Source organism: Tachysurus fulvidraco, chromosome 21 (assembly GCF_022655615.1).
Source record: "Tachysurus fulvidraco isolate hzauxx_2018 chromosome 21, HZAU_PFXX_2.0, whole genome shotgun sequence".
Classification (NCBI taxonomy): domain Eukaryota; kingdom Metazoa; phylum Chordata; class Actinopteri; order Siluriformes; family Bagridae; genus Tachysurus; species Tachysurus fulvidraco.
Window position 1 is genome coordinate 7,701,142 of NC_062538.1, and position 22,352 is coordinate 7,723,493.

At 37.7% G+C, this 22,352-nt stretch overlaps 1 protein-coding gene across 13 annotated transcripts in view; it reads left to right on the forward strand.

Moving 5' to 3' along the window:
• arhgap32b (Rho GTPase activating protein 32b) overlaps positions 1–22,352 on the forward strand; it is a 94,901-nt gene that overhangs the window by 68,208 nt on the left and 4,341 nt on the right. For 8 of the 13 annotated variants that reach the window (XM_047805306.1, XM_047805307.1, XM_047805309.1 and 5 more), the window contains 16 exons: positions 920–1,012; positions 1,207–1,329; positions 1,478–1,555; positions 4,479–4,560; positions 7,210–7,260; positions 8,218–8,292; positions 16,044–16,193; positions 18,166–18,268; positions 18,577–18,721; positions 19,212–19,294; positions 19,544–19,651; positions 19,751–19,896; positions 20,000–20,201; positions 20,337–20,557; positions 20,647–21,396; positions 21,667–22,274. In XM_047805306.1, coding sequence (XP_047661262.1) covers positions 920–1,012; positions 1,207–1,329; positions 1,478–1,555; positions 4,479–4,560; positions 7,210–7,260; positions 8,218–8,292; positions 16,044–16,193; positions 18,166–18,268; positions 18,577–18,721; positions 19,212–19,294; positions 19,544–19,651; positions 19,751–19,896; positions 20,000–20,201; positions 20,337–20,557; positions 20,647–21,396; positions 21,667–22,274 — 3,018 coding nt within the window. Of the gene's footprint in view, positions 1–919; positions 1,013–1,206; positions 1,330–1,477; positions 1,556–4,478; positions 4,561–7,209; positions 7,261–8,217; positions 8,293–11,313; positions 11,742–16,016; positions 16,194–18,165; positions 18,269–18,576; positions 18,722–19,211; positions 19,295–19,543; positions 19,652–19,750; positions 19,897–19,999; positions 20,202–20,336; positions 20,558–20,646; positions 21,397–21,515; positions 21,566–21,666; positions 22,275–22,352 lie in introns of those variants that run through there. The other 5 variants (XM_047805316.1, XM_027134190.2, XM_027134191.2 and 2 more) reach the window with 5 other exon arrangements.

Genomic DNA, 22,352 nt, shown 5'->3' on the forward strand with positions numbered 1-22,352 from the left:
TAGAATATTAATAGAAGCAAATTTATCATTTAGAATTGAGCTGGGGGTTTTAGGGCCACTATTATAGTGAAGCAAACACAGTCAATCCCCATTCCAATCACCCTGACTCTCACCAACATGTATAAATGCTCACAAAACACCGACACATTGTTAAACCCCATATAAACACACATGGGGCTAATTATTATTTTGTTTTTAAAAGCACGATCAGGAAGTGGGAAACAAAGTGTGGTTACTATTACCATTATTGCCAGTCTAAAAACCTCTCATTAAACAGAGAGGATCATACTATACTGGTATCTTGTTCATGAAAGGTTGCACCCAATTATCTCATGTTTTTGGGCTGTCCAACCTTTTGCCTGAGACAATCATGAGTGCTGTATCTCAATAACATGTGTTTGGATGTTTGTAGGTTTTATCTGAATTAACATTGTAAACAGCAGATGAAATGATTACCCAACACTTTGGAATCGATACAAACAGTGTCTAGTTCACAACAAGTGACACAGACACATGTCTGAATCATTATTTTTTCCCCCAATAGCGTTCCTCATGTGAGAAGTATATTGTAAAGGTTTTTGGCATAGTAAATAGCTACAAGAAGGACTAGACTTGGTGGTGGTGGTGAAGGTATTCCCAACTATGTTGTTGATTCGTGTGGCTTGTTTTAGATAAGATGTCAATAACAGAATATGTTTCTCCCAACAGAAAAATAGTAAGAAAAGCAAGAAGTTACAAAGGGCTATTAGAATTTTAAAAGAATGTCACTAGAACTTGTGTACCTTCCCCATTAATACAATCTTTTGCATTTAAATTGGTATTAGCACCTTGATCTTTTTTCTTTATTGATATCAGACTCATTTTGTACATGTAAATAATATAGCACTTTTGTGTGTTTCCATTTTTTCTCGCTCAACAGGCAGTTTCCCAGATGCTGATGGCTTACCTTTCCCGTCTCTCAGCAATTGCTGATAACAAGATAAACTGTGGGCCAGTTCTTACATGGATGGAGGTATTACACTGACACTATCTCACTGCTCTGCTCATATCAGTGGAAGAGTTAGACCTGCTGCACAGTGTTAAATGGGCACTATCAATGAAATCTTTTTAGGAGGATTTATTACCTTTCCGTTAAAGAGCCTTGAATTTTGCAGCAAAGCCAACTTCCACATTTCTAATGAGCTGACATATCCTGTTTTCCTTCAGGTTGACAACAAAGGGAATCGTCTGCTGGTGCACGAAGAGTCCTCCATCAATGTCCCAGCCATCGCAGCTGCCCATGTCATTAAGCGATACATCGCCCAGGCAGCCGATGAGCTGTCGTTTGAGGTGCGCATGAAGACAATATGAGTGCAAGCTTATTCAAATGTAGTGAAGCTGAAATAAAAACCTGTCTATAGATATGATTGCCCAGACCACTCTAATTCCTTTGAAGCCATTAGTACCGACACAAACGGCTCTTGTTCATCTCTTTCAGGTTGGAGACATTGTATCCGTGATCGACATGCCTCCTAAAGAGGATACTACATGGTGGAGAGGGAAGCACGGGTTCCAGGTATGTTGTCTGCAGATGTAGATACACAATGTGACATCATGTGTACACGATTTTGCTTATATCCTGTATCTGATTGGTGTATTGATCCAGGAATCTCTTTGTGTATGAGCATGTCTCAATGTTAATTATTAATGTTCTTGTCTCATCTGTTGTATCTGCTCTTGAGACATGAAATCTCAGTGTACTTTTAGTGTTTTTATTGCTGACATGATGGTACAGCAGGTAGCAGGATGTTTAGTTTGGGGTTAAGATACTAGCAGGATTCCGTAGTCACACCAGGGAAAATGAAAATAAATGCACTTGCAATGATAGGAGTAACTAAAGCTACTGATAAGATCAGTTTGCAGAAAATACTCATTCTGATTGACTGGTACTGGTCTGTTTGTTTTTATATTTAGACAGCTTATAAGTTAAAATATATAAACATTACAAATGCTGTGTATCTATGTTGGATTGTAATCATAACTATCTAAGCTAATCCTATAATAATGCTTTGCTTTAGTATCAAATAAAAATGGTATAATTTGTAAGAAAGCTAAAGAAAATTATACATTTAACAGCAGTTAAGTAACTTTGGCCATAGTGAGGGAAAAACAAGAAAATCCTCTGATTGTATGATCAGAGTAGATAATAAGCAGTGTATAGCTGAGTGGAGCACAGGATTCACAAGAGAATTCCACAGGAGCAGAGCGTGTCTTCCTTTAAGGTCTGTTTTGTTCACTCAGCGTCTCACACTCAATATGCAGGTTTGAGAAACTGCAAAATAAGTAGTAGGTCTAAGGTTATAAGTTGCAAACCTTTCAATTAATAAAATTAATTACCAGAAGGTCAATTGAAAATATAATTATTTTTATCTTTACTACAGTAATTGAGCTATTTGTCCAATGGTCCAGTTGTACAAACGGAACCTACAGAGATTATACAGAGAAATTTCATGTCCGAGCGGGATTTTAGCAGTGATTGTGAGCGGTACATGAGCGGCGTGTTCGTTTGAGCCGTGAGTGGTTGAGCAGAACACACACACGCCTGGAGCAGAATATTATTTGGAGTGTCACACCACTCTGCATTGCTCACAAACTCTGAATATAAATAATTTCTTCCAAAATGGACAATATTATAACACAACATATTTTCTGAAAATATGGTAAGCTATTAGTTTCCTTTTACATAAAGTGACCGTTTATTTCTAAGAATTGTACTCTACATTATGGACTGGCTTAAGTTGACAGTTCTTTGTCCGTTAGTCAGCATCTGTCTGCAGAGAATGATCCTTAAAGCTACACCAGCTGCCACACACAGGGTTTAAAGAGGACATTCACATATACAGATAATGGGGTGAATGGTAAGAAGTAAGGTTATGCTAGGACTAATGCTAGGGTTAGATAAAGGACTTTCTTTTCGACAAGGCTGGCGTTAATGCTGTGATTGCAGTGCAGAATTGCAAAATTCATCATAAACAAGCTCTACATTGGAGGTGTAATCATCTAGATTATAACTGGCAACTGACTGTCCTTTTTACTGAACTTTGGATCCTCCTGTGTGTCTTGTATCTACGTCTGTGGTGGGTAGCTCAGTAGTGACAGAAGGAGGTTCAGCGTGTTGTTATTGTTAGAACATGCAGAAAGAGTGAATTCACTTATTTTTTTTTGCCAGTTCTTTGGAGTGAAAATGAAAACAGTGCTGTAATTCCTGGAGTGAATTCATTCTTCACTGAAGTATTGGAGTTATGAGACGAAGTAGGGCCCAGATGATATAAAACTTCTGGACTGATTTTAATGGCGTAATCATAATGTTTAATGCATTTCTCACCACTGTGTCAAATGTTCAAACAAATCCTTGTGGTTCTAAAAATCTGTCATTTAATAAAAATTTAACATTGATAGTTTGAAGAAATGTACAGATGACTGATTAAAGATTAAAGCAGAAATGATATAACTTATTTTGTTGCTAGCATGGTTTAGGGCCACTTATAAATTCTTTTGCAATAATTGTTCCCCCAAGTACAATTTTAGAAACCTCTGCAATCGATGCCCAGAAATATTGAAACAGTTTTGGCTGTTCGTGGTGGCTCAGCACCTTACTAGCACACTGTGCTTCTTTCTGTATTCACAATCATCTGTATACCTCTGTATGATTTCAATACAACTAAAAGCTACTGAAATACTGACCATCGTCTCTCCACTATAACATTAACAGCTCATGTAAAGTGCTAGAAAAGTGGTTAGGAATGACAGGGAGGTTCCCACAGTGCACTTGTTTTTGTTTACTTATGAGTCATGAACATTGAGTGGTGTGGTTTGCACGTATTTTTATTGGCACACAATGCTTGTGAAACGTGTTCAGATTTTGGGTGAACTCCACTGCAGCTTTATCTAGTTTATTAAGCTTAAACACTAACACAACAGATTTGGATGAGACTAAAAGTCCCAGACATACTCTAATAATAATTCCTTTACTTCACATCCCCATGTAAACTTAATTCAATCTGAGTAATGCTGAAGTTTACAAAACTAGTTTTGGACAGTAGGGTAATGTAATTATTACACAATAGTAACAGTATTGGCCAAATTTTTATTGAAATTTGACTTGTTATGGTTTTGTGACCTATTAATGCTCAAACTTAGTCTATGCACTCTATAATAAGATCATTCAGTAAAATGACCTAAAACATATAAATGTGGAAATCGTATCCCGTCTAAATAGTGCATAAAGTCGGCTTTTGGATCCTTTAAAAGCTAAGCTTAATTGTTTTGTTTTGTATCTGTGATTATATTGCATTATTTGTGGCTTTAATTTATCGATAATAGTTAGCTGTTCTATTCTGTTTTGGTGTGATGACACTTCTGTGAATCAGAGATGCAGAATGTGCGATGCTAATGCCTGTGTTTCCCTCCGTCACAATCAGTTTTTTCCCTCTCTTTAGGTTGGCTTCTTTCCCAGTGAGTGCGTGGAGCTGATTAATGACAAGGTCCCTCAGTCTGTCACCAATTCAGTGCCAAAACCAGGTACCAATACATACAAGCAAACACAGACGCGGAATAAGAGTGTTTATCATGTATCAGCCCTTATTTACAATTCGTTGTGCTCTTCACCTGCACAGAATGTCATAAAACCAGATTAGAAGCAAAACAAGCAGAATGTCAGTCACGTGAGTGCGATTTTGAGCTTACACACCATGTAAATCCTGTTTATGCAGGACGCACGTATGATGTTAAAGCAGGTGGGTTGTGTGTTTATGGTGGATGAGAGTGATTATGATGAGAGAGCAGGGCTGTGATCATGTGACGTGTTGGAGCAACCATGCAGCAGGCGTGTGTGAGTGAACAGGAGCAGATGCCGAAAGGAGACACTGGATAACATCTGACTGTGTGGAAGAGACCCTGAACACTACTTTGTGTCTTTAATCGAAGAGAAATGTATATTTGTTTTAATTCGGGTGGAATATTTTTCGCTTCCTTTGACAGCTCTGGTTTTGAAACCGTTGACAAACTGAGTGGGAGAGATGTGAAATCTTTCAAGCGTACGGGCCATCTGCTGCGCACGTGTTAATATGGGCTCAGCCTAAGCTGTCGCTACCATCTACAGTGTTTTCCCGGCAGTCGTTTTATTTGCGATGATTTTGATCTTATGCTTTACACGTTTGTACAGTTGTTTCCACATATTCAGTTACATTCAGGTTAATAGTTAAGAGCCTTCCAAATGGCTCAGCATGAATGTGTTCACTGGATTGTCAGGAGATCGCAACCTTGACTCTAACTGATATTTTATGGGTTTGTGAGCTCATATGTGTACATCTATTGCAAATTGATATTCACAGGAGTCATGCGATGCTGCTCGACCCAGATAATACCTGATTTTGTGTTTGGAACATTAGTGGATTTTCTAATAGGATGTTAAAATTAGAGCCATGTTGTTCAGTTGCTGGATGTTCCCTCGGGCCAAGAGAACTTGCATTCGGAAATTAAAGTCTATTGATTTCCTAAACAGATCACTTGAATTGCTGGAGAGACTGCTGGATAAACACTAACTCTGGGGTCTGTAGCACATGTTTTATCTCAACTTTTATTAAATTATATACAATTTATAGTGCAATTAATGCATTACACAAGTCTTCAACAAATCATCTCAGGGTCTAAAAGACTTTTAAAGCCAGTGTTTATTACTCATACAAGGCTGAATACTCAGATGTGGAAAGTTTTTGTTTACTAGACAAGAAGGCTTACAGCTAGCTAGCTAGCGTACCAAGCCTTACATTACCACACGCACTTCCTCTTCCTTTTTATCCCAGAATTCTGCCTTGAATATGTTTGACAGCGTTCATGTTGTCTGAAAGAGAATAAGTGTAAGCTTTCACCGTCTCTGTGTCAACAAGGTCATAGTGATTGACCTGATTAAGTCAAGTAAAAGTATTACATCTGTTGGGAAATTAAAGGTAATCTATAATGACGGGTTTTGTACACGTCTTGTTTGTTTGCTCACTCAAGAAGATTGCACTATTATCATATTGTTTTGGCAGCTTTTAAAATGTTTAAAATAAATAAATAAAAAAGTTCCTAAAAATGTGTTAGGAACATCAGTTCACACTAAATTTGTTATTGTTAGTCACAAAGAAATGTTCTCTAAAGTGCATGCAGAGTTGTCCTTAGAGCTCTGCTATACTGCAGCAACATTATATCATGCTGGATATACTCAGCTTGTGGATATCTTTGTTCGTCTGTCTTCAGTCACTGCTCTATTGTAATCACATTTCAGTTGTTATCGCACTGCTGTCTTTCTCTTCTATGTTGCACTGCACTGACTGCCACTTGTTAATCATGATAATGAATGTTACCTTAATAACAGCAATCCCCAACCAGCTCCACCCCCACTTGCAAACAACAACAAAAAACACCTGTCAGAATGCAAAATGACTCATCAATATTAATACAGTTTTTCAATAAAGGGAAATATATTTTATAAAGCATGAAGCTGACCATAGTGCCAAAAAGCTCTGAAACACCAGTTTTGATCTCATGGGCACTTTAGGAAAACAGCTACGCAGCCAAGCACTACAAATTTGAACCAAATAAATGTCATGAATAATGCAAGTGTGAAATGGAGGGTTTCAAACACTAACGTTTACTGGGTGAATAATGAAATTTGTCATGTTTAGAGTGGTCACAGATCACGCTCAGCCAACTTTACATCATGCTTTGGGCTGAATGCACTGCCAAGTCCTCTGGAGAGCTTTCTGACAGCGCAGACCTTTCACTACACATCTGTCCACTTATTTGTGCCTCACACCACTTATTACAGTCCTAAAGTTGTGACTCATTATGACTTGACTATTCACTATGCTAGCTTTGGGTGGACAGAATACACATCCATACATACTCTTGTGAGCACAGTGATGCAGTGCCACAGTATGGGAAAGTCCTGGGAAAAATGAGCTAAAACATGTTGATTGTGAAGGGCAACACGGTACAGGCTGAACCTGAGGAAGGAACACGCTGCATGATTTCTGCGTTTTGCTTTTTACTTTATCGCTTGCATGTTTGCTGATGTCATTGCGATATCTGGATGTGATCTATGTTGATGATTTGCTTGAGTGTGTTGTAATCTCCTGTGCATGTGTAATGATGTATCACTGTGCCTCCCTCTGCCGCCCCCCTCAGCGTCCCCCTGCTCTGCTCTGCGGCCAGCCTCCTGGAGTCTCTTCCCACCCTGTGCGTGCTGGTATTCTCCCCCACCGCCTCACTAATCTACACTATACATTATACCCTTTCTCTCTCTCTCTCTCTCTCTCTCTCTCTCTCTCTCTCTCTCTGTCTCTGTCTCTCTCTCTCTCTCTCATGTGCAAATGATTTACTTTACTGAGTGTTTACATGTGCAAAGATGTTCACTAAGCCCTATGATTTTGAATAAACTGTTTAGATACACCCTAAACTGAGCACTTAAAAAATGAGCCAAGTAACACATGAACCAAATCTACAAACATGCTGCATGTAATCGATGCTGCCATAATCATTTGAAATCTGTTTAGATTAAGTGTGACAAATGTTAATTGGATGATCATCACAACTCCATTTCATTATTTAAAAAAAAAGGCAACAGTAGCTTCTTCTGGAGAGGTTTTGTTCTGCTTGCCAAGTGATCAGCTTGTATTGTGATAAATAATGTGGAATAAGATGAACTAGTCATGAAAAAACCTATTTACATATTAATCAAGTTCATTTTTATATATATATTGTAGGAAAAAAAAGAAAATTGTTAATTTCATTAATTGTATAGAAATTCCATTTATATCAGCCTGAATTGCTCAGTATCAAATTGTACTTTCCAATGAAGTCAAATTGTATTTAAAAAAAAAAAGCTAATCTTTCTCTATTATTATAATCAATATAATTAGCCACCAGCTTTATCAAGCTCTCTAACTCGAAGCTCTCTCCATAATTGCAATGTGTTTTTGTTTAAGGCTATTTTATTGCTCCAGCTTGTTTATTATCAAGCTCTCCGAAGCACTGTAAAACATTGCCTAATAGACAGGGTATGCAGAAGGAAATATTTTCCTTCTTTCCCTTCTTGTCAAAGTGACAACTGGCAAGTTAAGAAGAAGGCAAAGGCAGCTGTTGTTCCCGTGTTCTCTAACAGGCTCGACTACTTCTCTGTTCTCCCGCATGCAGATTTGGAGATGGAGAGTGTAAAGCAGGACAGTGCATTGGCACCCGACCCATTAAACCCCTACAGACTGAGCTCAGGTAGACAAAATTGTTCCTCTGTGTTCTTAATCACCGACTAACCCCTAAATTCACTACCCTGTCTCTCCGCATGTCGCTGTCTCACTTTGAATGATCATTTCTTTATGAATACTGGCACTTTTGGTGTAGTCTAATTTGACTCCTCACTACTATTCAATGCATAGTATTTACCTGAATTCTCATTATTTAACAAATAGCAGCGTACCTAACTCAGTTTGTAACTTCCTCTTAATTTTCAACCTGTTCTCGTTAACTACACTTGCTTTCATATTCACATTGTGTTTTTTAAAAATATATGTTTTGAATTTTGTTTTAGTTATTTATTTTTTTTTCATGTTTTTTGATGTAGCATCAACAGTTAAGATCATCATTCACTCCTAATCTGGCGTACTTCTGATTATTATATCCATTGTTATAGCACCACTTTTTTAAACTTCTTGTAGAATGACACTGTTTTCACTTTCACAAATCTAATTTACTGAGCCCTGTTAATCAGGGCTATAAAATCATTCCGGCTTGGACAATATGAATTACAGTCTCTTAACAGTGACTGCAATCCCACATTGTTGTAGGCTACCCTCTGTATTTAAAACTCAGCCTTTCTTCAGCAGCCATCCCTTCACTACCTGTGAAGTACTGATATCATATGAATCATTCATTTATTTACTTAAGGCTCATGTCTTGAGTTAATGATTAAGCAAATAGTTTTCTTTGCTGGGTTAGAATGAACTTAATGGCAGATCTTAGAATGGGCTCATGTACAGATATGCGCTTCACATAATTTTTTGTTGTATTTAAGGCATTTTCAAAATAATGGGTGCCTTTCAAGTTAATGACTTAAATGTAAAATAAATCATTGAATTTTAAAGTCAACATTGTCACCCTTAATATAATTCCACTCTAGTCTCCAGAGCATATTTTACTGCCCTAAGCCACATCCTATTTCCCAGGGGTAGAACTAAGAAATGTATATTATTCATAACCATTGATTTTAAACACAAAAGAGACAAGTGGTTGGTTACCTAAATAAGTCAACTAATAGTTTCAGAAGACAGCTTTGCCAAGAAATAGCCCATTGGCAAGCAGAATAAAACCAACAAAGATTTGATATGTCTATAATGGTCATAAAATTATGTCTTTGTATTGATTGCAAGTCATCAGAAAAGTTGGTCTGGTATGTTTTTGCAAACAGAGCTTCCTGAAAAGCTTACTAAAAGAGCCAAAGAGTTAAGTATGGAGCCCCATTTAGAATAAGTTTAGCCTTCAGTCATAGCAGGTGCTAATCCAGATGTAGTTTATCTCTCTCTGGATCTGTAACTTCCTGGTGAGGCACCAGTGTCTTCCTCTCACAAGAGCAAAGGGCAGCTGGCTCGGTTAACAAGCCAAGACAGCTGAGTTTACGAGACATGTAGTAATAACTGTCTTCTTTCTTTCTCTGAGGCATTGTCCATTTCCTGCCTGACCTGTCCCCAATGTGCATGTGAAGTAAAAGCTTACACTGTGTACAGACCTCTGATGTGAACATTTGGAACTGTGTGAATTGGGAAAATGGATCAGAGACTCTAGTGTTGCATGCTGCATGCACACACACACACACACACACACACACACACACACACACACACACACACACACACACACACACTCGCTTTCTACTCGCACTATTCTTTTGCTAAATGAATATACTGCCAACACTGGTTATTGGATGGTATTAAATTTGGTTTAATATTTAAACTCCATTTAAATGGTATATAGATTTAGTGTTCTTTACTCCACCGATACTGTAAACACACTATAAAACATGTTTTAGTGCTTGAATTGTTTCCGAGGAGTTTGTTTTATTGCACATTCTGATAAATAGTGAGAGTAGTTTCCAATTTGCAAATTGATAGACTTTGGCCAATATTTCAACACTATAATATTCCATTACAAGAAATGTGTTAGGGTCTTGAGTGCCAACCTTTTGATTTTGGATTGTTTTCTTTTCATCTGTGTAGAATGCAGAGTACCAAGAATAATACACTTGCTAGAAATCCAAATGCCTACAGGTATTTTGAAAAGTCTTCTTGTGCATGCATGGGCATGTTTCTTATATTATAGTGAGGGACAAACGTCTGCACAACATTTGGAAAATCTGACAGTCTTGACCTTGACTGTTCCAAAAAAAAGTTGTAAAACGTTTTTGGTTATTGAGGTTAAGGTTAGGATTCGCTGTAGGCATAACATTAATTAACTGCATTAATAATTATGTCAGTGGAACGAGACTGACAAAAATCTGTACTGGAGTGAGATGGTGGAAGGAGCAGTAATTTCTATCCTGCACATCAAATAAGTTTTTACATTTGTCAGATTATTTTGTATGCAGTTTGTTTGTATCAATCTAGTTGTGTGTAAATGTTTTTGTAGGGCAAACCAAACTACATATCCCTTTGCAAATCCAAAGTTCAGAAACATTTCCATAATGCCGAGCACGTTAATTACCTGCAGATTTGCATTTACAGACACCCACAAAACTATAAAAGACAAAGCTCACAAATAGCTGATGGTGACAAAATGACAAAAAGTGAGAGCATGTGGTGTTTCCACTTTTCCTTCCTTTATAACCCCATTTATGCCATTATTGTCCTAATCGAATGGCTAGTTTTATTTACTTTCATTTATGAATTTATTTTGATTGCCTTTACAGATTATTAATATGAAACAAGTTTATTTTTACATTACAATGTGTGTATAGTTAAAATAACATGATATAAACTTGACAGTACATTTAAAGTAACTCTTCTCTATTTTTTCCTCATTCTACTAAATAAACAAACATACAGTTTCCATATGATATGATTATTGCTTGCTAATATAAATCAAGGTGATTTTAAGCTAGATGTTAAAGAAAAAGTCAAAATCCAAAATTGTTGGTTGGTTCTTCAGTATCGATTCACTCATCCTAAACCGGCTCATTCAGAATGCAAAGCAGTTCGACTATTTATCAGCATAGAGGAGATGTAATGACTGTAGGTTGCGTAACATGTGTAAGGATAAGAAATACATTTCTCACATGAAATGTATTTTTCGCTGAGTTTAAACGTGTACTTCACCGACGTGAGACCGAGTCGGTTCACTTCACTCACTTCGTATCGGTTACTGGTTTTGGTGGCTGAAAGCTGATCCGGGAGGCAGGACAACTGTGAAGGAAAATGTGAGAGGGGTAAAAGCTCACTGAAGGGATTTTTTTTTCTCCCCCAAGACGCTCGCGCTGTGTAAGCTGAGTGAGGAAAAGTGAAGGGAGTGTGCGCGTGACGCGATGACGGTTTGAATTAGCTCGTGCTGCCGACTCGACAATAGAAACTAACACGTTCAGCTCTCAGACGTCCCTCAGTTCACTCAGTTCGCTGTCGGAATGAAAGTAGCTTTACACGCGAAGTTAAGTCACTGTTCTCGTTTGTCTTCCTGAGGTAAGGATTTATTAAGTTATTTACACTGTAGACACGAATACGGAGTTCATCTGGGTGGGTTTTTGAGGGAATTTTAGCGACTTGATTAAGATTTCTCTGTAGTCAATTACGCTTGTATATTATTTACATTATTAAATTGTTTTTGATTAATAATGACATGAACATGGCGTATGTCCAAAGTCTAAAAGTATTACCTGGGATTGGCTACAGAGAGAGAAAGAGAGAGACAGACAGACAGACAGACAGACAGGGAATGAGAGACAGACAGACAGACAGGGAATGAGAGACAGACAGGGGGGGGGGGAGACAGACAGAGAGAGGGAGGGAGGGGGAGACAGAAAGAGAGCTGCATGTTTATTCACCCTGATGTGCCATTTCTCTATAGAACATTAAAATCTGGCTCATATTACATGAGTTAAGTTCAGGTGGTTTTAAACTGATAACAGGTGAAACCGGTGAAATATCAATGGACTAAAACTACAATATATACGTCTTATTTTCACTCCAGCTCTCTAAACCTAGATACCACACCATACCTTTCCTTATCACAGTTTTGGTACCATCAAGAGTACATCTTTTCTCTGGAAATGTATAGTTTAAAGGATAATTAAATGTACACTTGTGGTCCCTAAGGTCCATTTAAGTACCATAAGACTTTGGTATACATACTAAAGTATAAATAAAATATAAGTAATTGGTGAACGTTGAGTTTTACGTATGCACTTAGTAAAATGTCTAATACATTAGAAAGAGTAGGTTGGGGACCGCAAGTTCTTCATTTTCTGTACTTTATATGGGCATTTAGTTTTCATAATTCTTCACTATTTAATGTTGTCTTAAAAACTGATTTCTACCACAAACAATAAAAAATTTTAATACAATGAAAAATGTTTATTCAGTCTACTGTGTTCAGAATGAACTGGTAGTGAATATACACAGTGGTTAACAGGTGTCTTGTCTGAAGGACTAATTTGCATAATAAATCAGGCCATTTATTCATAAAGCAGTGTGAAACCGAGACTCTGTCTCACCTTATTTCTGTGTTCTCCATTTAACTTTTGTATCCCATTTTTACACTTGCAGTCTTTTGGGCTTATAAACATAAGCGCTGTGATATTTATTATTGTGTCAAAATTGTCATATGTCTGCGTCTCCTCAGCCAGGATTAGGTACAGTCTGGAACAGGACGACACACACACACACAGACACACTCACTCACTCACTCACTCACTCACGCTCACACACATTATCTATAGCTTCTCTGGTCCCCAAATGCATGTGTGTTTGTCTAGGTAGTCTGTGAAAGATGTGTGAATCCCAGATTTCTGGCTCTGCTGGCTCTTAAAAAAGTAGGACAGGAAATGGTTTGTTTTACATTTCAGCTTTTGATGAGCAAATTCTTTGCAGACAAGGCGTCTGGTTATGTGTCAGAGTTGCTTTGTGATATTGCCCTAACAGTAAAAAGAATTTCAATAATGATCATAAGCACATTTCTGTTTTGTCCATTGAGGTTTTATGTCATCCCCTTTAAAGGAAAATGCCAGCATTAAGCACATTCTGTGTGTTTATACTGAAATATTTTTTATGTGTTCAGCAATTCTGGTAAATTCAAATTTGTTGTTGGAATCAGTATTTTTTGTTGTTCTTGTACAAAGGGAATTTATGGGAATTATTTGGAAATATATGGAAATTTATATAAACTATAACATATACAAACATAAATAAACATGCAGACATGCATGCAAGGTAATACAAATTTTAAAAAAATCACGTCTTGACCGATTTAATTGTAAGTAGAACTTTGATTGATTCTTTCATTGAGTAACACAAAAGCATAATAAACATTATTATGCTTGAAATAAACATAATTAACTTAATAATTGTGAAAAAAATATGTACCTATGATTGCTATAATCTATTCTAATTAGTAAGGTGGTTATTAAGTTTAGGTATTGGGTACAATTAAGAATGTAGAATAAGGTAATGCAGAATAAGGCATTAATATGTGCTTAATAAGTACTAATAATAAATAGCCAATATTCTATTAATATTCATGCTAGTAAGCAACTAGTTAAATGACCCTAAAATAAAGTGTTGCTGTGCATATTATGGAAGAATGCAAGTACATGCAGGGGGTTTGGCCTCAATGGCCCTCCAGTAAGCAGGGTGCAAGTGACCGAGGAATGCAGGGTACAAATACATCTTAAATTGCATTAAATCCTCTGCAAGATTTATTTTTTAAACTACATTTAAGTTTCTTGTTATAGGCAACTCTGCATTTTTTTAAATTCCCAGTTTATTTCCATATATTCCCGTTAATTCCCATGGAAAGTTTCCAGCCTTGAAAATTCCCAGAATTTTGCAACCCTACATGAAAGTCACATGGTAATATAAAGATTAATTTGCAAGTCATTCTGGAGTTTCCCCTTCTTGTTAAAGTAGGCTTGTATGGAATGACTTTAAATTGCCTCTGAACTCCACTTGATTATTCTTTCATTCTCTATGAATTATTAACTATTAATAAATGAAAGATTATCTGTTATATTTATAGCCATTACTTTATTTATGAAAGTCAACACAGTTTATTGAGTTTTATGTAGAGTGTTCTCAAATGTTCCCCATGTTATTTAATGACTAACTAAGTGAATTTGGCTTCTCTACACTTGTAATGTAGCTTTAATCAGTGTGCCAATAATTTTATATCTGACTGGTCTAAAATGACATCTTCAGTTGTTCTATAGAGGAGATGGTGTATAACCAATTATTCTGCTAATTGTTTGGCATCCTGTGTTACAATGTGTTGGTATACTTCACACTCAGTGGTGTGAGTCCATCATATGTTAGCAGCAGTTATCTCAGCAGCTCCAGCTGCTCACGACCTTCCTATTTTCAGCAACAGCTGATTTTTTTTATGATCCAAACACCTTCCAGATCCGGACAGATTTTTGGATCATTCATGGAATGTTTTCTGTATTCAAAACAAAATGGAGCCAAGAAGGTCTTATAGACTGAATTTGTTGAGTGAGCTTCAAAAAAACATCTGGGAATGTGAAAATAAGGAGTCCCAAACAGTTTGAGTCCCAAACAGACTAGTTTGTGTTGAGTTTGGTTGTGATTCAGAAAGATTGTTTGTGTTTTCTGTGGTATTTCTTTGTTCATGATTCCCCTGGTCCCTTTTTCCTCTGTTTACTCAGTGTTTCTCATTTGTTTTATATGGCCCAGGCTGCAAGATTTAATATGCATGGCAATGACAGTCCGCACTTAATGTGAGTGAATGCTGTACAGCTGACTGACTCGAATGAAGCCTAGTATTACCTCATTGCTGCTTCAAGAATAAAAAGAGTGCGAAGCCTTATTCACTTATTAATGAGTCTAATATTGAGAAATGGCAGCTTGGTGGCCAAACCATGTACCATGTAGGTCATTTCATGATTGAGCCCCTGAGAGCATTTAGTAGTGCTGGAGAACTTGTTAGGTAGAATGTTGGAGCATGTGAGCTGCTGGTTCTTCATGCTCATTTGGCCCGATATGACATTACATCATGAATTTAGAGAGTGGGAAGTGGACCACTCCACCCAGTATTGCCTTGGAAGTTGTACAATGACTTACTTATGCCTAAACACTAAAGTGGAAATACAAAGTGTCCCCATTAAAGAAATTTGGATCCACCATTAGCTGATTGCATTAATTATTGAATGTCGTTTTGTTAGGTTTCACTAGCAAGGTATGAGTAGAGGATTTGAGAACTTATTTCTTGACAGAACATTGTGCTGAATTCTGAATTCATTTATGCTGAATTCTTTGTCCGCTTTTACCCCAAGATTTTATAAATATTTATTTTGGTCCTATTGGTCCAGAACTGGTGTTTTATAAAATTATATATGGTTCTCATGTGATGCTGTTGGATTTGAGAACAGGCTGCTCCATGGCTAAAATTCCCAGCAGCAACAAAGACTTGTTAAAGACAGCACGGGTTTGTGAACAGTGCGGTTTCCAGACTCTACAAGGCTTAAACAGGGAGCAGCGTGTGACAATCATATCTGTCTTGTTTGGTGCAAAGCTATGACTGTTTTATTGGACTGTTTTATTATTTTCTTGCCATAACAAAAGAGGTTAAGATTCGGGATAGAACAATTAGTTATATACCAAAGAAATGTCATTATTTGTTGACTTTGTGCATACCATTAGGATTTTGTAGTTAATAGTTACCTTTGGTGGCAAAAGTATTGCTAATTGCTGGCTAATTATTTGCCTTTTCCTGTCGGTATATAATAGTGTATATGGTCTCAAACTATCCTTCAGTATCCAAGAAGCACGGGAAGTTGATCACATTCCTGCGCACCTTCATGAAGTCCCGGCCCACAAAGCAGAAGCTGAAGCAGCGAGGGATCCTCAGAGAGAGGGTGTTCGGCTGTGACCTGGGAGAACACCTTCTCAACTCTGGCCACGATGGTGAGTCGTTAAAGTCCCTTTTTCTTGCTCATTCTTCGGGTTAAATAGAGGCCACAGTGTCTGTCTTATGAAGGCCTTGGCTGGTTTCCAGCTTTGGTTTGTAAACTCTGTCTGTGTGGCCTGAAGACACGCTCAGTGACCCCCAGCAACCGTGCTGGCTGTGCCAGCTTGGCTTAGTTGCCATAGCAACTTAGTGCTTAAGAGGGTGTAAAGGTCAGCTTGAATTGGTTTAGGAAGGCAGTGTCTGGAGATTTCTCTTCTTCTGATTCAAAGCTCCCTGGCAGCCATCAACACTAGTCTATTTGTTTGACTCCAGAATCTACCTTGAGCTATTGCTGGTTCCTTTCAAACTATGCCACATCTTTGGCTTCCCAAAAATGATTAAAGTTCAAGGGTAAAAAATGCTGGTTGAATTATCTTATGTGCTTGTTGATATTTGGACACCGTTTTTAAAGACACACATTTTATATACTATTTTATCCCAAAATGACAACATAAATAACACCCACATTTTTTTCTCAGGAGATTAGATTGTTCATAGAAAAATGTTTTCAGTATTTTGAAATTTTATTGCTCATTATCATGTTTGGATTTTAAAAACTGAATCTGCTCTCGGGTCAATGTGATCCGACTTTTTATGGCTGAATTCATTGTAGAGTTCAGGGTTAACCCTTCACAACATTTGAGATTATTTATGCTCTGTCTGTTTGTGTGCGTGTGTGTGAGTGTTTGTGTGTGTGCTTGCATGTGTGTTTGTGTGAGTGCGTGTGTGTGTACGTGCAGGCGCGCTCTTGTGTGTGTATATGTAAAAGTTAGAATATTCTGGTTTTATAGAATGATGACCATGAACTCACTGAACAATTATTGTGAGAAAATACCACCAGCACATTATAGTAATTCTTCATTTTAGGAGTTATCCCAACATAATCAAAACAGGATGGCTTCATATATTTATGACTAGACTTCCCTTTAATGCCTCTAATTAAAAGTCCTCAACAGTGTATGCATTCGACAATGTTTACACCAAGTCCAAGAGAAGGCAACATTCTTTTCCTTATGGGAATGTATGTGTTGGTTTAGAAGTGGTTTTATCCTGCTTGAGAATTTTCAACTGCACTGTCAGGAATTTTGCTGAACAGCTGCTTCTGAGACTCTCTCATCACCAGGATATTTAATTTTTTTTTAGGGAACAGGAGGCCAAGGCAGGGATGTCTATCTTCTGTGTTTCTGCTTGTCTTAAATGTTGAAAGGTTAAGTAGGAGGCCAGACAGAAAAAAGTTGCCTAGTTTTTTCAAAGTTGATTATTCATTTAAAAAGACCTGTGATTTGAACCACAGCATGATGGAAGCCTCAAACAGTAGCAAATAAAAAAAAAAAAAACATGCGGTTTAAAAAAGTAAAGCCTAAAACCACTGAAATCTTATTTAAAATTTATGAAAAAATCTCTGTAAGCACTTTGTTAGTCACGTTGCTTTGCAAAGTTAATCAGTACAAGAAAGACTTGAGGACAGAGTGATTACACAGACTTCAGGACCGAGTAGATTTCTTGTTTCTCCATAAAATGACAAGCTATTAAATTTAACATTGCAGTTGTTGGAAAATGTTGTTATAATATCATTCAGATTGCAGAATTCAACAGCAATGTGGTATCAATAGTGGTAATACTTTGCTGTTATTGATATATTTGTCTATTGCCATCCCGACCTGAAAGATCATGCATCAGGTGTATTATACTGCCCCTTATCTTCACTGTTTACACTCATTTCAACCCTTGTATCATTGTTGGCTCCTTTAACTCTACGAGCTTGGATTGTATTTTGCTTCACTTGTGTATCACTTTAAATAAAAGTATTTGCCAAATGAACAAATGCAATTGACATTGTATTTGTAAGGGTATAAGTGTATTATCCAGAAACTGAACCAAATCGTATTAAAACTCATGATGTGACTAACTCGTAATATCAATTCTTAGTCCCCCAGGTGCTTAAGAGCTGCACAGAGTTCATTGAGAAGCATGGAATTGTGGATGGAATGTATCGGCTCTCTGGGATCGCATCCAACATCCAGAAACTGCGGTATGTGTGAGAAAGTAATACACTGACCTAAAAATCAAGTGGAAAAGAGTACTTTAATAAATAAAGTAAAATAAATAAATAAAAAGTGTGTGTGTACATTTTTGTTATATTTTAATTCAAATCAATCAGCATGTGCTTTAATAGAAGAGATGCATATGGGTTAATCTGAGCCGTTAAAAAGCAGTTAACATGGTCAATATCAATAGCAGTTTTACGTACGAGTGTAGAAATTTATATAGGTTGATGAAGGTTATATGGGTTATATATATATATATGTATATATATATATGCTTTTCTCTCCTCATTAGGCATGAATTTGATTCTGAGCAGATTCCAGATCTAACCAAAGATGTTTACATCCAGGATATCCACTGTGTGGGCTCACTGTGCAAGCTCTATTTCCGAGAGCTGCCCAACCCACTGCTTACCTACCAACTTTATGAGAAATTCTCGGTAAGCACGTCTTCTACAGCAGTAATGGTAACAGCTCACACTTACACACATGAATGCAATTTAATGGTGAGTGTGGGTAGAGAGTATGTCCATTAATCAAAAAGGAATGGTCTTTGTATTAATGCTTGTGTTACTGATTTACATATGCAAAATGTTGGGCTTTTATATTTTATAGACAGGGCATATGTAGATAGTTATACTAACATTTACATCTCTAGAAACAAAGCATTCTGAAAATAAAAAGGCAGGGGTAATTTAAACACAAAGGTTTCTGCTGTTACTATGACAGCAATCACACATAGGTGACCATTAAAGGTGGGGTTGAGGCTTTTGCATTGTACACTTGGCCCAGCAGAGCAATGTGAAAATTGCACATAATGTTGGCTGCCCATGATTAAAGTGGGTGAAACAGGGTGATGATTCTAATAAAAACATCACTGGACAATAGTGGCATTAATTTGTCTCATCTTAATTCTGTCTCCTTGTTTAGGAGGCTGTTTCAGCAGCTACAGATGAGGAAAGGCTAATCAAAATACATGATGTAATCCAGCAGCTGCCTCCTCCGCATTACAGGTCTGAAGAATGGGTACAGTGCCCCCTGCAGGCTGTGCTGACACTTTTGCTTCATCTACTGAAATTTAGAATTAATATTAATATGATTCCAGTATAGACATTGGAGTAGACTATCTGTAGAGTTGTGTTTAGTTTAAAATGTACAAATAGTACATAAATTTGATTTCTTAAAATAGAAGAATATCAGGTTTATGTAGTATAGGTTGATTTGTTTAAATGATGACTTAATTGTAATGAAACTGTTTTTAGGACTCTGGAGTTTCTGATGAGGCATTTGTCACGACTAGCAGCATTTAGCTATGTGACCAACATGCATAGTAAGAATTTGGCCATTGTTTGGGCCCCCAACCTACTGAGGTAAGCTTTGATTTTAAATCTTTGTAGAGTTTAAATCCAGTGTATTTTTTATTATTATTATTATTATTATTATTAAACTGCTAATTCTTTTGTAATCAGGTCTAAGCAGATTGAGTCTGCATGCTTTAGTGGAACAGCTGCCTTCATGGAAGTACGAATACAGTCAGTTGTGGTTGAGTTCATCCTGAACCATGTAGATGTTCTCTTCAGCCAAAAGCTAAGTTCACTCATCAGAGAAGGAGCTGGTATGTATAAACAAAGATGTTTCTATTGAGATGTTTGTCATATTTGGATACTGAATTGATGAAATTCCAAATGATGTGTTCTGTTCTTTCTCTGTCTCGGCAGGTCACAACTCTTTGTCTCGTCCTAAATCACTGCTAGTACCTTCACCTTCCACCAAACTACTTACATTAGAGGAAGCTCAGGCACGCACACAAGCTCAAATCAACTCTCCTGTTACTGCAGATAGCAAGTATATTGAAGTGGGAGAAGGTCCTGCTGCCTTACAGGGCAAATTCCACACAGTCATTGAATTCCCTACAGAAAGGTATGCTGAATTACTGTTAAAATAAATATCTTCAGAAAACGTTCTCCTGTAAGGTGTTGCTTTGGTTTGATCACGTGTAATGTAAATTTGTTGTAAATGTTAATCTAAATGTTATTTCTTTTTTTTTATATATAGAAAAAGACAGCCTATAAAATCAAAGAAGTCACCTGTTGGTAGTTGGCGGTCATTTTTTAACCTTGGCAAGTCTTCCTCTACGTCTAAGCGCAAATTGCACCGGAACCCAAGTGAACCTAATGAACTGAAAGCCATGGCATTAGGGGGAAGCAGAGGAGACACTGGCACTCTTCGATCTGCAAAGAGTGAGGAATCCCTCACTTCATTGCATAATGTTGAAGGTATTTCAATAATTCAGATAGAAAGTGTTTTTTTTTTGTCTGTTATAAACCTTGGAGAATCTAAAGTTATGTCTGTTGTTTAATTTTAGGGGAGTCTAAAGTCTACCGGCCCCGCAGGCCACGCTCCAGTAGTGATGCCCTCTCCACATCCTTTAATGGTGACCTAATGGACAGCCGACAGCACTGCAATTCTTATGATAATATAGACCATGGAGATAGTGAAGGGGATGATGGGCCAATTTGTGTGCCAGCTCTTATTTCCCCGCCACGCTCTACTGATGACGTGGATTTGAGCCCCCCTGACATTGGCATGGCCACTTTGGACTTTGACCCTATGTCTTTCCAATGCAGTTTGCCCTTGGCAGAAAGCTCTGCCATTTCCCATGACACTGAAGCTGTAAGTCTCAAGAGGAGTCCTGGCAGTGCCAGTGACTCAGAGCCTGTCTCGCCTGTCAGACCGAAGATTACTAGTCTTCAGCAGTCTCCTGATCTCAGTCCAGCCTTTAGAAGTGTTTCTAACTCTTCTGAAAAAATTATGTTCCAGTCTTCTGACAGCAGTGAAAGGTTTGCAGAGTTGCCACCCTTACATATATCTCAAACAACTGATACTTGCATACTTAGTAAAGGATCAGAGAGCCCTGAGCACCAGCCATCTACAACTTCTCTGACACACCTCCAGGATTCTCCAGCCAAAGTTAGCTTATTGTCTTTTAAATCCACTGATTTGCCTCTTAGCAAAACTATTCATCTAGAGCTTCTATCTAAATCTGCTTCATGTGAGAATAAAGAGGCTTTAGGGATAGATGCATCACAACAAGTCAATGCTCAGGAACAACCAGGTAAGAATGGTCAAACATAAAACATGATTTAATTTTCTTGTTACACAGTCTTAATATTGTTAATTTATGATTCATTGGGATTTTTTGATTCTTTGATACACTAACTGCTTTGTTTTCAGAGCTAGTTTGCCAGGTTTTGCCCTTAACACTGTGCATGACCGCCCTAGAAGTAATTAAATTTTAGTTGATTGTGCTCACTTAATGTTTCCCACTTTTTCCTACTCTCGATGATTAGCTTATCTCTCTTCAACCCTTTCTTTTGTTCCCTAGGAGCTGTATTTCTGGACTCACTAAACAGCACTGCTCCAGTCATCTCTGTGTCTCTACTTCCTCCTCCTCCCCAACCAAAGAACACTGCACGCATGCTGGCTTTAGCATTAGCTGAATCTGCTCAGGCTACCATTCTTTCCCAGAGGGAATCCTCTGAACCCCCAACACCTGTTTCACCCATCAGGTCACAGGAGTTTCTGGAAGTCCATGACTGGCTACCCCCTCCCTCTTATAAACTGCAGACTTCCCAAGAAGACACGTCAGATGTGCCACGATTTCCTGCTACTTCCTCTTCATCTGCTCCCTGCACTCCAACTGAAACACTAACCCAGTCTACCAGCTTGCATCTCATCATAAATGACAGTGAAAAGACTATGGCTGGCAATAGAGAGGACATTTTGGTGTCCTCTGCTTCGGTGGCTCCCAGCAAAGGTGCTTCTCCTAGCCAACCTGTTCAACTTCCCCCCACACCTAATAGTCCAGAAAGGCAGCAGCCTTCTGTTGGCCAGACACCATCCAGCAATGAAACATGCAGCATCACCTTAGCAACCATCACATCCACTGATAATAGAAAGGAACTTGTTGTCACACCACAAACAAGTTCTAAGGTGAGGTTTGAGATACTTATCATTAAATAATTAGTATAAGGAAATATACACTTTATTAATAATGTACTGTGCATTTTT